The following is a 17,500-nucleotide window of genomic DNA, read 5'->3' on the forward strand; positions in this document are numbered from 1 at the left end:
GTACTTAAAATGTGATCAAAATGTAGAAATGTGATTTGGAATGATATTAAAGTGATTTGTAAAGTAGTTGTGTATGATTTGGTACCTTGGGATGAATGAGGATTTATAACTTTCCACCAGCACTCCAGTAGAGAGTGAACAATTAATTATCCCTCGGATGGACATTAAACTGGGCGTGCTGTCTTCATTAGTCTGTGAATGATATGTTGATGGCTCTTCGTCTGAGTCCTCCGTAGACAAGTGCGGACTGGCTGTCTGGTGCTCTTTGAACACACAGTCGTGGAAGCTTTATCACACGAACACTCCTTGGCACATTTGTCTGCCAAGGTCAGCTGCCAGCACGAATAGCAGAAAGCAAAAAAAAAAAAAATCTCTGGTGGCTATATTTGTGCCTCTATTTGTCAAATTAATTTATGAATCGTTTGATTTTATTTTTTAAAAAAATTGTTTTTATTGTCACAATGATAGACCATAAAGCTGTTTAAGCGAGATTGGATGAATAATGTACTCAAAAGGTGGAGTTTGAGAAGCACCAGCTGAGTGAGGTGCAGGGCACAGCAACACCAAACAAACTGGAGAAACTATTGCAAGACATGGGAGCCAACAGAGTCGCTATAAAGGGAAAACTGAATGCTCCGATGGAGGTCAAAGGGGAGTTGAATTCATATGAGATGGAACTGCGGCGTCAGATGGACCTTTTTGTGAATGTGGTTCGCTGTAAGTCTCTGCTTGGCTGTGCAACACGTCACCACAACTTAGACTTGGTGGTCATCAGGGAGCAGACAGAGGGAGAGTACAGCTCACTCGAGCATGAGGTGCAGAGGTACCGGTGGAGTTTTACCAGTTGGGAGCTAACAGCAGGTATCATTTCATGATGCTAAAAGTAGTTCAAATCTCCCATGCCTCCCCCACAACAATGACAAACATTATTTGGGGAAAAGATTGGGAAGGTTCAACCAAGATAGCTACATGTGTGGATGGAGTGTTTTGAGCTGCAATTTAAATACGACGCGCATGATGACTCAACTTTGACAAATGAGTTGACAAATTTTGTAGACCGTTTTAAAAAGAGAGGTTTAAACTGTATTTATTTGTTTTGATAAAGGAATGGATTTGTATTTAAAAGGTCAGAGAACGTGATTAGATGGCTAGTGTATGTGTGTTGGTTATATTGCAGCGTGTTGCTGTTTTGGTGATGAGAGAAATGGATAAGATGGACAATGTCAGAGATTTAAAATGTTGATGGAATTCTGAATAGTGATGAGAGAGGTTGGTTAAACATTATTTTTCTGAGATATTTCAGCTCCATTGACCATGAAAGAAATGGATGCTCATTAGGTTGATTAAACGTTAGCATTTGGTATTGTTTAAACTGTTTGGAGAAATTTTGTAACCATGTTTGTCAAACTTTGTTCCTAAATTATCCCAAATGAAGGCTCTGCAGCTCGGCAACTCGATGTCATGGCCGAGCGTCGTGGAACTCTTACGATGAGGGAGTTTGCAGAGCTGAGAGCCCGAGAAAGACTTCCAAAAGAATCACCCTGTGACTAAAAAAATAGCCAAGCTACTCTTGTTTCATTACTCCTGTGAATTAATGTAAGAATGTGCAACCTAGCTTTGAATTATTTTGGGGATCTATTTTGTGAATTATAATAACCTAACACACCAGTGTGTTTTGCACACACCTAGCAACAGCACACCAGTGTGTTTTGACCTGTATGGTAGTGATGGGGATACTCTTATGGTCAATAGGACCAACAAGTGACACTTGTGGTAATGTCTACATGTAAACATGGGGAACAGTTGGTAACTCGTGGAGGTTGTGTATGGTTACTGTGTTAATTAGTTTTAGATTAAGCTCATTTAAAAAAAAAAAGGAACTCATGGAGAACACTGGAGGCACAAGATTTTTGTGTTCATTGTATCTTTTCCTCCATGACAACTCATCATGGTAATCGAAGCATCATGTTTCCTTTGGTTATAATTAATATCAACTTTTGTTTTGAGATTACAAATTGAGAAACCTTTTATCATATAAGTCTCATAATCCTAATTTAAATGTATTGGGTTCTTCAAGTGACAGAGTATTCTCCTATCTTTTTCCTAACTTCTTCTTCAATGGATCGAAATTTGCGGAGTAATTAGAGTCCGTATCTTTAAACCAGTAACTTGGGACAGATGTTAAAGCTCGGTTATATCAGTGGGGTATGCCGCTGGTTATTGATAACTTATATTTATTGATTAATATATTGTCAATCACTGTACCTATGGACCTTGTTGATCTGTTAATTGAGGATAGAGAAAAGTTACTGAAAATTGAATCAAGATAATATATTAAGTTGAGATACTTACATAATATTGAAGGAGGGTCTGCGTTATTAAATTGATCGACAGATTGGTCAACATTACATATTAGGAATCATAAGTTAACTACAAGGGAAAATCAAGATATGAGGGAAAGCAGCATGGTATTTACATAACCATAATGCAGAATGACTGGAAGAGTGGCTAGACCAACAGCAATTATGAAATCAATTAAATGGAATTAGGAATTGTACCATGTATTGTAACTGTATTGCTCTCACTGATTAGTAGCTGGTACTGGCCTGACTGCAATTGAAGTAAAATGCCTCCACAATTTGTAGAAAGACAAACAAACGATAAACCAGAATTATGCGGAGTACAGAAGGCATGACCATGTGAAATGAATGTTAAATCGGTCAGAATGTAAGAATTATATTATTGAAAAGAGAGCGATGACGCCACAAGCCAATTTAAATATTACCTGTTTTATTCGTCTTCTGATTAATTGGACAGATGCGTGATTTTTGATTAAGTGGTACTTCTTGTATGTTTACTCAAGTAAGTTGAGGTATTTCTTACACTAACTTGACCATCTTTCATCAGTACGGAAGTGCTAAGTTAGCTGGAAATAAATAAATAAATCATGGCAGTTGCTCTGGAGCTGCTTGTGAATGAAACTGTGAATTGTTTAGCAGATATAAATGTTAAAATGATTGCAAATGTTAAAATGGTAACTGTGCAAAATTGAATCGCTTTGGATTCGGTACTTGCTCCAAAAAAAGGGAACCTGTCCTCTTGTTGGGTTTGAGTGTTGTACTTATCGCTCAGACAAATTAAATTTCATAATTATTGTACAGGTGATAGGGTGTGCTAGATGTGTGTATGATTTTTTTTTCGTTTTTTTCTAGATTATTGTACAGATGATAGGGTGTGCTAGATGTGTGTATGATTTTTTTTTCCTTTTTTTCTAGACTGGAAGAGATTTTTTTTCTCCTTTTTGAAGGATGGTGAAAAGAATTATTGATTGCAAATTGGAATCCTGATAAAGACTGTTATCCTTTCTACATGGAAATAGCAAATGCGATGAATGTTTTTGAGTGTACATAGAACTAAGATTTCTGTATATTTTAGCATGTCATTTAGGTGCGAAAAACAAGGAAAGGAAAGGGATAAAAATTTTATATAACACATAATGCAAGTTAAATGCTTCTGTAAGAACCTTTGTCAGTCTTATTGAAATACATGAGCCCATGACGTTTATTGGTTGGTGTTTAATCGACGCTTAACCTTGACTTTCTTTGTTTCGGAGTGTTGAGAGCAGTTGAATTATGCAGGGTACAATTTAGTCTAATGAAGCTTTGGAAGAACTTCCACCGAAAGATTGGACGATGGGGAGAACCCAGATTTGGGGGATTGGGCATTCAACACGTGATCCAGAGATGCCAACTTTTGGAAATCAGAATTAGGGAGGATTTGCAACCGACATCAAATAATGTGCGCGAAGCGCACATCTCGAACGCGGGGCGCTCGACCCTAGCGGCGGAGTCCAGGGCCCGCCTTAGGGCCCTGGATGCTCTCTAGTGCCCTCTGTGCCCTATTTTGGAGCATTTAACATGTTAAGAATTCCCACTTTTTGAACAAAAAAAGGGGAAAATTGTGCACTTTTTAATGTTACATGTATGTTAATATTAGTAAGTTAGGGGACAATCAAAGATTAACAAAAAGCACAAAAGAAGCAATATTTTTCTTACCTTACTGGCTGGTACTACTGCTGCTTGCTTTTTCCATGGCAGCTTTGCTGAGTGACAGCTGTGTGGCTCTTTTAGCCCTTCTGATTATGTCTTTGCTGTATTCTCTCTGGTAGCAAGGGGTGTTATGAGCTAGTTTTTCAATTAAGAGAGCTTCCAGGGTTTTGACACTCAAATTGGGACGAAATTCAGTATGATTCTTCCGTACAAGACTGAGTGCCCGCTCACATGATGCGTTCGAATGAGGAATGACCAAGATTCCCTTCATCACTTTGCTCAAATTAGGATACTTCTTGGCACCAGTGCAGGGATCTGTGAGCTGTGAAATCCGATGCCACTGCTCATCCACTCTCACTGTCTCAGTAGCAATTGTAGCTATGGAGGCGTCTGCCTGGTCGTGAGCGAATTCACTCTCAAGACTGTCTATGTCACTATCACCGCCACTGAACAGACAGGGGAATTTCTTGATGAAAAACTCCACACAGTCAAACCCCACTTCTTGGTGTAGCTTAACATCCAGCACCTGAGCATGCTTGGCTAATTCATCATCTAGCGGCCAGGTTTTGAAGATGTAATTGCAGGCTTTCACATAATATGAGCGAACTGCACTGAAGAAACCTTGGATGTCTGACTCACTCAGAGTGAAGGTGGATTTCTTGAGACTCCTTTGTTCCCTTATATACAGTTTGGCATCGTTCCCAATCATGAGGTCCTCATCATTCTTCTGATGATTTCTGTCAGAGAAGGGTACATTTACCAGAGGAACCGATGACACCGATGGTTTCAAAAACCGTACGAAGATATCTTTCAGAAGACCATTCAATTCAGAAGACCAGAAGACCAAGATCAGGAGATGAATACAGGGTTCGTCTCTTTGGAGCAGAAGATTCCCCTTCTCAAAAAGCTTGTTAGCATATCGAAGGAAGAAACAATAGAGTTTTGTTTGTGGAGACAAGAACATCCTGTTGACACGTTTTTCTCTAGATTCCTGCACAGTGTTTGAGGAAGATGCGCTTTAGTTGTAGAACTCGTAGTACACTTAGCCGCAGGGCGATCACACTTGCGTTTACTGCCAGCAGAAGAGGTCAGACTCGTAGTACCAGATCCAATTTTACGTTTGAGGAGAGAGCTTGAGGTAGGTGCAGCCAAGGAAGAAGACCTCTGATTTGAAGGTTTTGCTGAGCTTCTATCAAGTGATTTGGCAAAAGCAGAACTTAACTTGGGTCCTTCTTTGCCTGTAGATGGGACTATCACAGTCTTTCTCGACTCTGAAGGGATCTGCTTTGTAGATGAACGTGATGAAGGGCCGGTGATGCTACCTGCTCTCAGCATTGGTTTTGGTGCTGTCCCTGCTGTCTTCTTCGCAGCAGATACTGCAGTGGTAGTGGTGAATGCTGCTCCACTAGTGCTTGATCCTGCAGTGCCAGTACTGGCAGTAGATACAGTGCCGTCCTTCTTGCTCGTTGTTAGAGTCTTGGCTACAGTTGGTTGCATTTTTCTTCGTACTTCTTCTTTGAAGAAGAGGCGAAGTGGTTCCCACTGTTCAATCAGCCTGTCTAGGCACTGACCAAGGGACAGCCACCTTGTTGCGACATGCTTCAGAATCTTGTGTGTCGGGGCATCACAGAGTTCTTGCAGTGCTTTCACTCCTTTGACGCGTTTACTACTTTTGTCCAAGTAGTAGTAAATATCGATGAGAAAGTCATCTAATTCAATGGGTAAGGCCTGAGCCGCCTTCTTGGCCGTATTGTGCATCATATGGCAAGGGCATCCCATGATGTAGCACTCTGGATTTTGTTTGTGGATATAAGCAGCGACTCCTTTGTGCTTGCCCACCATGACAGAGGCATTATCAGCACAAAAGGAAACACAATTTCCCCACGGAATTTTCCTGTCACTGAACTCATGATCAAGCAGTTTGAAAATGTTTTCTCCAGTGGAATCTTGTTTGCACGCAGGCAAACTTAGCAAACCTTGCTTCACAATCCCAGCACTGTTGTCATAGTACGAAATCAGGACAGGATATAGCTGGGCCTCACCACTGTCATTGCTACCGTCTGTAGCTAGGCTAAATGGAGCTAGTCTAGCAATATCGGCAATAGATGAAGCAGTAACATTTGACAACTCACCAATTACACTGGTCAACAACAAATTTGTTGTCTGCATTTTTACGCTGATTTAGGACGAATCTGATGCGCTGAATCCAAAACTCACATTAGTTTTGTTCAATCAGGTCAAGTTTTTGAGATATGGCCACATGTCGTTTTTTACATTTTTGTTCACATGTACGCATGTGTGGAGCATTTTAGAAGAAGTTGGTGGGGGTAAAATGTCATGTCAAATAATTGTTTTGATTGGAAATAATTATTTTAATGACAAGAAGTATTCAGGTACGATAGTTCTAGGTGATTATGTCGAAAAGGGATCAGTTTGAAGTCATAAAACCTCAAAATCTTCCAAAAATTGGTGAGGCAAAGCATAAAGTTCGTGGATCAAAACTAAAGTTAATGGGGCAGATTTTGTAATAATGTGATACAAAAAAGTTGTATTTCTTGAAATAACGAACTCTGAAGAATGTACAATACCTACATGCGCCAATTTATGACATGCGCTTCTGCTCAAGCTTGGAGTGCCACAGTACGAACCCAAAGATTGGAGACTGTTCATTGACAGCAGCAAGCGATCACTGAAATGTGTTCTGCTACACAACGGCAACCAGTTTGCCTCTGTACCCATCGCTCACTCGACTACACTGAAGGAGAAGTATGAAGCGATGAAGTACGTGCTGGAGAAAATTGGTTATGATCAGCATAAGTGGTTTATTTGTGTTGACCTGAAGATGGTGAACTTTTTGTTGGGACAACAGTCTGGCTTCACCAAGTACCCATGTTTTCTGTGCATGTGGGATAGTAGGGACCGTGCTCAGCATTACACGAAGAAGGACTGGCCTGTGCGGGAGGAATTGGTGCCATGCAAAGAAAGGAACGTCATCAACGACCCTCTGGTGGACAGAGACAGAATACTCTTCCCACCGCTGCACATCAAGCTCGGCTTAATCAAGCAGTGCACCAAGGCTCTGGACAAAGATGGTGACTGCTTCACTTACTTGTGCCAGGCTTTTCCAGGATTGACCATGGAGAAGTTGAAAGCTGGCATCTTTGATGGTTCTCAGATCCGTCAGCTCATCAGAGATCCAGAGTTCAAAAACTCAATGAACGAAGTGGAACTGGAAGCGTGGAATACATTTGTTTTGGTAGTGAAGAACTTTCTTGGCAACAATAAGGCCAGAAACTACGCAGAACTTGTCAACAACATGCTGACTGCTTTCAGAAACCTGGGCTGCAACATGAGCATCAAGATGCACTACCTATTTTCACATATGAACCGGTTTCCTGAGAACCTGGGTTCAATGAGTGACGAGCAGGGGAGAGATTCCATCAGGACATGAAGGAGATGGAGACCAGGTATCAGGGTCGCTGGGACGCAGTCATGATGGCTGACTACTGTTGGAATCTGAAGAGAGACCTCCCTGCCGCTGAACATTCCAGGAGTTCGAAGAAACGGAAGTTCAAGCCCTGAAGTTTGAACAGTGGTGACGCAACATGCAATTTACTTGTACTTACCTTTATCAATGCCCACCATTCAGATGACAGTAATCGATGTTTCTATCATGTAATCAATAAATGTTGTTGGCAAAACATTTTTTTCTTAAAAACATGTTTAGGATGATATGTGTTGACAAAAATCAGCTGATAATGCCACAAAAATGTAATTGATTTTGTCACAAGATCTGATTTTTTTCAAATCAACTTAGCACAAAAACCTGACCTGATGGAGAGAAACGGATGCCATTTCCTGATTCAGCAGTGCCAGAATACCCTAATTCACTTGTAGAAATCTAGACAACATTCAGAAAGTAAAAAATTGTTGACCAGTGTTCTTTTTTTCTTCTTTGTTCTTGTTCTTTTTTTTTTGTTCTTTTTTTTTTTCTTTTTTTTTTCTTGCTTTTTGTTCTTGTTTTTTTTTTTGTTTTGTTCTTGCACATCTTGCACATCTTGCAAGTTTTTGTTCTTGCACATCCATACTTTGAAGCAACTTTTGAATCTGGAAACATCTTTTGAAATAGAGGTCCAGCATGATCTGAGACTGATATGGGCAAGTTATGTTCCACAATAAATCCACTAAAGAGAAGTTCCGCTCGGGTAACATCCTCTTCCTCGCTTGTCCCTTGTTTGGTGAAATAATTCAGAAGTGTACCGGTACTCGTGCTCGAAGATCTCTCCTTTGCAATGTCTGTGTGCCGTTTGCTTCCAACGTGCTTCCGAATATCATCGCGACCTCCGTGCTCAACTGAAATATCAACGCTGCATACTGTACAATACGCATGATGAATTCCTCTTTCAGACTTTCGAATACACGGGTATTGGAGACTGTATTCGGTCTTGTACTTCTGAGACCATTTCTTGGTCTTCGTAAGCTTCTTTTCTGCCATTTCGTAATCAACATCGAGGGCTTGAAGCATCGGTAACTTCGAAGTCGATGTTCCACAGCTGCAGCGCGACTCGTAGAACTCTAGCGGCTGTTAAACACCGCACGGTGGTCGCGACCGCCGGGCTGGTACGGGGCCCAGCTGCATGCAGTGAGCGTATCGCATGCATATACACTGTGCATACATACCGCATGCACTGTATTGCACACATACCGCATGCACTAAATCTCAGTGCATGATCGCATAAGCGAGATCCAGACCCAATGTTTCGCTGCTCCTCATTTGAATTTGCATTTTTTTACGTACAATTTGGTAGCAGCGAACGTTATGGAGTTACCACATGCTATACGTAGCAGACGATGCTTTTCATTCAATTCTCATATGAGTACATTCTGATTAGTGAACAGTGCAAAAATATCAAAATTTCGGGAGGATAAGGATAGTGATCGTAAGGGCGGGAGTTTGGGTGAATTTTCGGAAGCCTCCCGATGACATCGGGAGGGTTGGCATTGCTGTGATCATGAAACTACCCCCTTCCTGAGGAGATGAGCAATGTAGAGAAAAAAAAGAAAAACCCACCAAAGAGAAGGTTGGACAAGTCAAACCACAGCAAGGCAAGGACAAAGTCACCGTTGTGTGGTGCCTGCCTGGGGGAATGTCCCCAACCACACTCGCAGATTTCTTCTCTGCACATACATCATGAACTTGCCATGGTTGCACCATGCACAACGAAGGCCCTGAAGGTCCATACGGCGAGTCATCTGCAACATGTGTCCAATGGTGCGGGTGGGGCTTGTGCAGCCATCGCGGCTGCCTCCAACGTGTACAGCTCACTTGGTGAATCAAACCTGATTGCAGAACCTGCTGCTACAAAGCCCAAACTCTGCTGGGGCTGGATCTTTGGGTCACCTCTCGAGTCCTTTTCGTCTCCTTCAACCCAGTGCCGGGTCCAAACTTGTACCTGCCAAGATCTATCTTCTCTGCAGCTCAAAGAGTGCCTCGACTGTGTTTCCCGTTGGGTGCTGCTCTATCTACACCCTGACCTGCTTATCTTCTGGCCTCGGGTAGCATGTCTTTTCGATTTGTGACACATGCTGATGAACAGGCCATTAATTAAATGGAAACACACTCACCAACTTGGCTGGGACACTATTGAGATGGTCGTTATCCAGCATTCTTCTGATATGAGCACTCGCTGCCATTTTTGATTGAACTTGTGTCACAGATATCTTTTCTCCTCTAAGAAAGGTAAGGGGTATGGTGATCATGTGTAATATAATTATTCAAATTTTCCTGATAAGGAAAAAAGGGGAATTGTGAAGAAAAAAACAAGCAGTCAGAGACTGGTACTTATGACATCGTCAACTTGACCTCTGACCTTGTCTAATAAAAGCTGTCTCTCGAGAAGGTAGCGACGCAAACCAGAAGTTTCTACTACGATTCTGTACCAAACCATCAAAAATCGAATGTTTGACCTCACTGTGACCTTGACGTTTGACCGATTTTGACCAAAATCTAATCAGCGCTAGCCATCACCCTCCTGAATCACGTGGTTTAATTTGACATTGGTAGCTTCTTCCGTTCTCGAGTTATCGTGCCTACAAACAAACACACACACAAACAGATGACGGAAGTCATCAATATACTTACGAAATCTAAAGATTTCATAAGTAATAATAATTACATTCATGTACTCTCAATTATAATTGTTGCTGGTGCTTTATAAATATAATATTTATGCTATAGTTGAATTGGCTGTCAATTGTGTTTCCCTTTTGTCTGGGTGTTGATGGGGGGAATGTCTTGCTGTGCGACAAGGTGGCCTGGACTGTGGCAATATCTGGGTCACCTGTGGCCTCATACTGCTTCAAGAGATCTTCTGATTCAGGGAGCCAGCAAGGAGTGAAGTTTTGCGAAAGCCTCGAAGAACATATTTCTTTTCTGCAGCGTTCAGGATCATACAGAAGGACTTGTCGTTCTTGGGAACAGGTTCAAGACTTATGATCTTTTCCTCCACTTCTTGCGTGGAACCTTTCCAATCTACATCAAATTAAATTTAAATAAAATAAGGATTTTAAAAGTAGTAGAAATAAATTAATTCCAGAACTTACCACCTTTGACACTGTCTATTACACCATCCTATCTAACATGTTACATTAGTTATTCGTGCCTGTTGTTTGTGTCCTTTATGACGTCCTTAAAAAAAAAAGTTTCCTGTTTGGAATGTTTTTTTAATCTTGTCTGACTGCCAGACAAGCAGACAGCAAAAACAGCATTTTCCTCCTCTCTGCGCATGTATGATTGGGACGAATTCAGAGAAAAAGTACTGATCAACGGCAGATTTGTCTTCTGATTGATGTTCCGATTAGTGTTCAAAATATAACATTCAATTTAAATAGGTTGTTCCCCGATCATAAACTGATAAGATGGACGGATGGACAGACAGACATGAACCAATTGCTTAAAACTGCTTTTAGCTTCGCATGTGCGGGGTAATGAAGAATCCACAGCTAAATATGTCATGTACTGCACGACTGTTATTTGTGTATCTGAGTAGCCAGTGTGTTAGCTTTACATTGTGTCTTTACAGAATTTCCTTTCATTTTTTCTTTCATACTCACATTCATTTGATTGCAAACAACCTAACAATGTCCATATTCTGTAGAATACGTGTGCTGTCTATTCAGGCATGAGACTAGCTCAAGTTCAAGCATCAAACACATCTGTCGTACCTTCCGTTCCACCTTCTACCTCAAAACATAAATATCTGAATGCATTGACCACTAAATTATATCCTGTTACATAATGTTCCACATTGATCAGATATGGCTGTGAAAACACCCCACAATCAGTACCACCTGAACAAAATGCAGGTGTTGGTCACAAAAAAATTTGTTCAATACTCAGTCCATCACATTGTAAACACGCTATAATTTCAAAAACTGGGCGATGGAGGCAAATGTAATCACGTAACACCCGTGAGAATCAGTGCACGATCCAGCCGAACAACATGTAGAGATTGGTACTGGGTTCACAAAAATACTTACCAAGGGCTGGTACTGGGTTGGTGATATGACAGTGGAGCCCTGGAGTTGAGACAGTGCCAAAGCATTCTTTTGCTGAATCAGGTTGTTTCTGCCATTGATCTCCAGTTGCGTCTTAAGGTGTGGTGGAGGGTGCAGATACTTGCAGTTTTCTCTTGTGCAACGGCCCTGATATTTGTGGGAATATGAAAATGTATTTTAATGAGCAACGAAGCTTCAACAAAGTTCTTCAAACAAAAATCACTTTAACATGCAACTAAATGAGATGCTAAACATGCAACAATTAATGAAAGATCTCAAAGCATTTGGCAGATACACTGGTTGGCAGAGTTTAAATTGCAGTGTGGTCCAAGTCTTGTAACATCTGATAGGAAATAACATCTTCAGTTTGTTCTGTCTCTTGTCAGGTGATATATTCATGAGGTTTGCTTGTGTTATGAGAAATACAGGAAGACATGCATGTCATATATATGGATGTATATATATATATATATATATATATATATATATATATATATATATATATATATATATATATATATATATATATATATATATATATATGGATATATATATATATATATGGATATATATATGGATATATATATATATATATATATGGATATATATATGGATATATATATATATATATATATATATATATATATATGGATATATATATATGGATATATATATATATATATATATATGGATATATATATGGATATATATATATATATATATATGGATATATATATGGATATATATATATATATATATATATGGATATATATATATGGATATATATATATATATATATATATATATATATATATATATATATATATATATATATATATATATATATATATATATATATATATATATGGATATATATATATATATATATATATATATGGATATATATATATATATATATATATATATATATATATATATATATATATATATATATATATATATATATATATATATATATATATATATATATATATATATATATATATATATATATATATATATATATATATATATGGATATATATATATGGATATATATATATATATATATGGATATATATATATATATATATATATATATATATATATATATATATATATATATATATATATATATATATATATATATATATATATATATATATATATATATATATATATATATATATATATATATATATATATATGGATATATATATATATATGGATATATATATATATATATATATATATATATATATATATATGGATATATATATATATATATATATATATATATATATATATATATATATATATATATATATGGATATATATATATATATATGGATATATATATATATATGGATATATATATATATATATGGATATATATATATATATATATATATATATATATATATATATATATATATATATATATATATATATATGGATATATATATATATGGATATATATATATATATATGGATATATATATATATATGGATAGATATATATATATATATATATGGATAGATATATATATATATATGGATAGATATATATATATATATGGATAGATATATATATATATGGATAGATATATATATATATATATATATATATATATATATATATATATGGATAGATATATATATATATATATATATATATATATATATATATATATATCCGAGGCAAGGAAGACGGCAATATATATGGATATATATATATCCAGCTCCGCATCCTGTGGCTCAGTTTGGATCTCCTCTTCGATGAACTTGGCCTTCGCGAAACAGTTCCTGATCGTCAACTTGCCGACCTGCTCCCAAGCACGCCGGGCGACGTGTAGAGCGTCGAGCAACGTGAACTTGAACTCCTTTCCCTCGTCTATGGCCTCAAGCCGGCGGGATAGCAGGAGCTTCGTGTAGTGGCGCTTGAGGTTCTCTATGATTCCCTGATCCATTGGTTGCGAATTGGCTGTCGTGTTGGGTGGGAAAAAGACCAGTTGGATGTTGTTCAGCTCGAGCTCGGGAGGGTGGCCAGAGAAGTTATCGAGACAGACCAGCACTCTGCGTCCCTGCTGGCCGAGTCGTCCGTCCCATGCACGCAACATCTCCTCGAAAAGCTCCGCCGTCATCCACGCCTTCGAGTTCGCCTTGTACTTGACCGGGATCTCTTTGTTCTTGAAGGCACGGGGTTTCTTAGAATTGCCAATCAACAGAAGAGGGAACTTCTCGCTGCCGCTCATGTTTGCCCCAACCAGAAGAGTGATCCTTTGCTTGCTTTTCTTTCCTCCAGTACACCGCTCTCCCCTGAAAGCCATGGTCTTGTTCGGAAGCAGCTGCCAGAAGAGTCCAGTCTCGTCCAGGTTGAAGACGTTGTCTGCAGAGAACTGCCTGAGTAAGGGCCGGAGAACCTGTTGTTGCCACTCAAGAAGGGATTGCGAATCCACCGCTCCAGCTTTGCCCTGCACTGTCTTGAAGGTGATGCCGTGGCGCTTCTTGAAATTGCCCAATCAACCGTCGCTCGCCATGAAGTCTGGGATGTGCATCAGCTCGGCCAGTTTCATCGCCTTCTCCTTGATCAGATCACCGCTGACAGGCACATTCTGTCCTCTTGATTGCTTCAGCCACATGAGCACTCCCTCATCAAGCTTCGGGTCGTGAGCCTGCGTCAACTTCATGCGCTTCGATGGAAATCCAGCTTTGATTGCAGCCTCGATTGCATCCTTCTTGCTGAGAATGCCCTTCACGGTGGTTCTCTTAACTTCGATGCCCCATTTCTTGCTAATCTCCCTGGCCAACTTGGACTGATTCGGCTCCTTCTTAGCGGCATCGATGATCTCCTTCTTCTCCTTCAGCGTAAAGTCGGTTCGCTTGCGTTTCTGAGCTGACATTATGGGCTGAATTTGAAAAAAATGATGTCACTGTTGTACGTGTGCCTGCGTGTCTGTGTGTGTGCTCGCGCTTTTTTGTGTCTCGTTGTGCGTGTTGTGATTGGCTTGTTGTGGCTGGCATCGGGGAGAAGAATTGCGTGTTTTGACACAGTGTGACTATGGGCGTCGGTATTGAGTGATGTTGTGCGCAGCTGGACTGTAGTTCGTCGCTTCGCCTTTGGACGTGAGTGTGATATTCGAGCACTGCGCAATACAGACTTTTTCACGACTCGTGCCTTTTAACAGTCACACAGTAGTGGCATGGGAGCGAGAGGAGGGGGTGGCATAGTAAATTTATTTTGTATTGAATTTTGTCGGGACCGAGCAAAAGTGGTATAATAGCGAGAGTGGCATAGAAGCGAGGTGGCATAGTAACGAGCTTTGACTGTATATATCCATATATATATATATATATATATATATATATGTATATATATATATATATATATATATATATATATATATATATATATATATATATATATATATATATATATATATATATATATATATATATATATATATATATATATATATATATATATATATATATATATATATATATATATATATATATATATATATATATATATATATATATATATATATATATATATATATATATATATATATATATATATATATATATATATATATATATATATATATATATATATATATATATATATATATATATATATATATATATATATATATATATATATATATATATATATATATATATATATATATATATATATATATATATATATATATATATATATATATATATATATATATATATATATATATATATATATATATATATATATATATATATATATATATATATATATATATATATATATATATATATATATATATATATATATATATATATATATATATATATATATATATATATATATATATATATATATATATATATATATATATATATATATATATATATATATATATATATATATATATATATATATATATATATATATATATATATATATATATATATATATATATATATATATATATATATATATATATATATATATATATATATATATATATATATATATATATATATATATATATATATATATATATATATATATATATATATATATATATATATATATATATATATATATATATATATATATATATATATATATATATATATATATATATATATATATATATATATATATATATATATATATATATATATATATATATATATATATATATATATATATATATATATATATATATATATATATATATATATATATATATATATATATATATATATATATATATATATATATATATATATATATATATATATATATATATATATATATATATATATATATATATATATATATATATATATATATATATATATATATATATATATATATATATATATATATATATATATATATATATATATATATATATATATATATATATATATATATATATATATATATATATATATATATATATATATATATATATATATATATATATATATATATATATATATATATATATATATATATATATATATATATATATATATATATATATATATATATATATATATATATATATATATATATATATATATATATATATATATATATATATATATATATATATATATATATATATATATATATATATATATATATATATATATATATATATATATATATATATATATATATATATATATATATATATATATATATATATATATATATATATATATATATATATATATATATATATATATATATATATATATATATATATATATATATATATATATATATATATATATATATATATATATATATATATATATATATATATATATATATATATATATATATATATATATCCATATATATATATATATATATATATCCATATATATATATATATATATATATATATATATATATATATATATATATATATATATATATATATATATATATATATATATATATATATATATATATATATATATATATATATATATATATATATATATATATATATATATATATATATATATATATATATATATATATATATATATATATCCATATATATATATATATATATATATATATATATCCATATATATATATCCATATATATATATCCATATATATATATCCATATATATATATATATATATATATATATATATATATATATATATATATATATATCCATATATATATATATATATATCCATATATATATATATATATATATATATATATATATATATGAAGACCACAAGGGGAAAACCAGAGATGTCACTTTTTATAAATTTCAGGGTTATTGCACCTGCCAATAGTTGGTTTCCTCTCACAATATTACTTTAACAAATAACCAGGGGTGTCACATAATTTATATGGTATAAAGTTTAGCCATGCAATGAAAAAACAAGTGTTGTCAAAGCTGAACAAATAGAAACCCAGTTGTCATTACTTTACTCCTGGTTATCTCCCTTTCATTCATGTTAACTGTTCCACCATAATATTCAGAGTTGAGAAACTAAAAAATGAAAGGTTGTAAAACTTTCAGAGCATAATCTCTGAGCATAATCTCCATATATATATATATATCCATATATATATATATATATATATATATATATATATATATATCCATATATATATATATATCCATATATATATATATATATATATCCATATATATATATATATATATATATATATATCCATATATATATATATATCCATATATATATATATATATATATCCATATATATATATATATATATATATATATATATATATATATATATATATATATATATATATATATATATATATATATATATATATATATATATATATATATATATCCATATATCCATAT

The 17,500-nt window shown here is 34.4% G+C and overlaps 1 protein-coding gene across 16 annotated transcripts in view; it reads right to left on the reverse strand.

The window, feature by feature from the left end:
- LOC147023630 (muscleblind-like protein 2a) overlaps positions 1–17,500 on the reverse strand; it is a 153,630-nt gene that overhangs the window by 28,046 nt on the left and 108,084 nt on the right. For all 16 annotated transcript variants that reach the window (XM_085889242.1, XM_085889232.1, XM_085889236.1 and 13 more), the window contains exon 4: positions 11,589–11,753. In XM_085889242.1, the coding sequence (XP_085745368.1) occupies positions 11,589–11,753 (165 nt within the window). The remainder of the gene's footprint in view (positions 1–11,588; positions 11,754–17,500) is intronic.

The sequence above is a fragment of the Eptatretus burgeri genome, chromosome 7 (assembly GCF_056783735.1).
Source record: "Eptatretus burgeri isolate ZD-2024b chromosome 7, Ebu_testis_v1, whole genome shotgun sequence".
In the NCBI taxonomy this organism is placed as follows: Eukaryota; Metazoa; Chordata; class Myxini; order Myxiniformes; family Myxinidae; genus Eptatretus; species Eptatretus burgeri.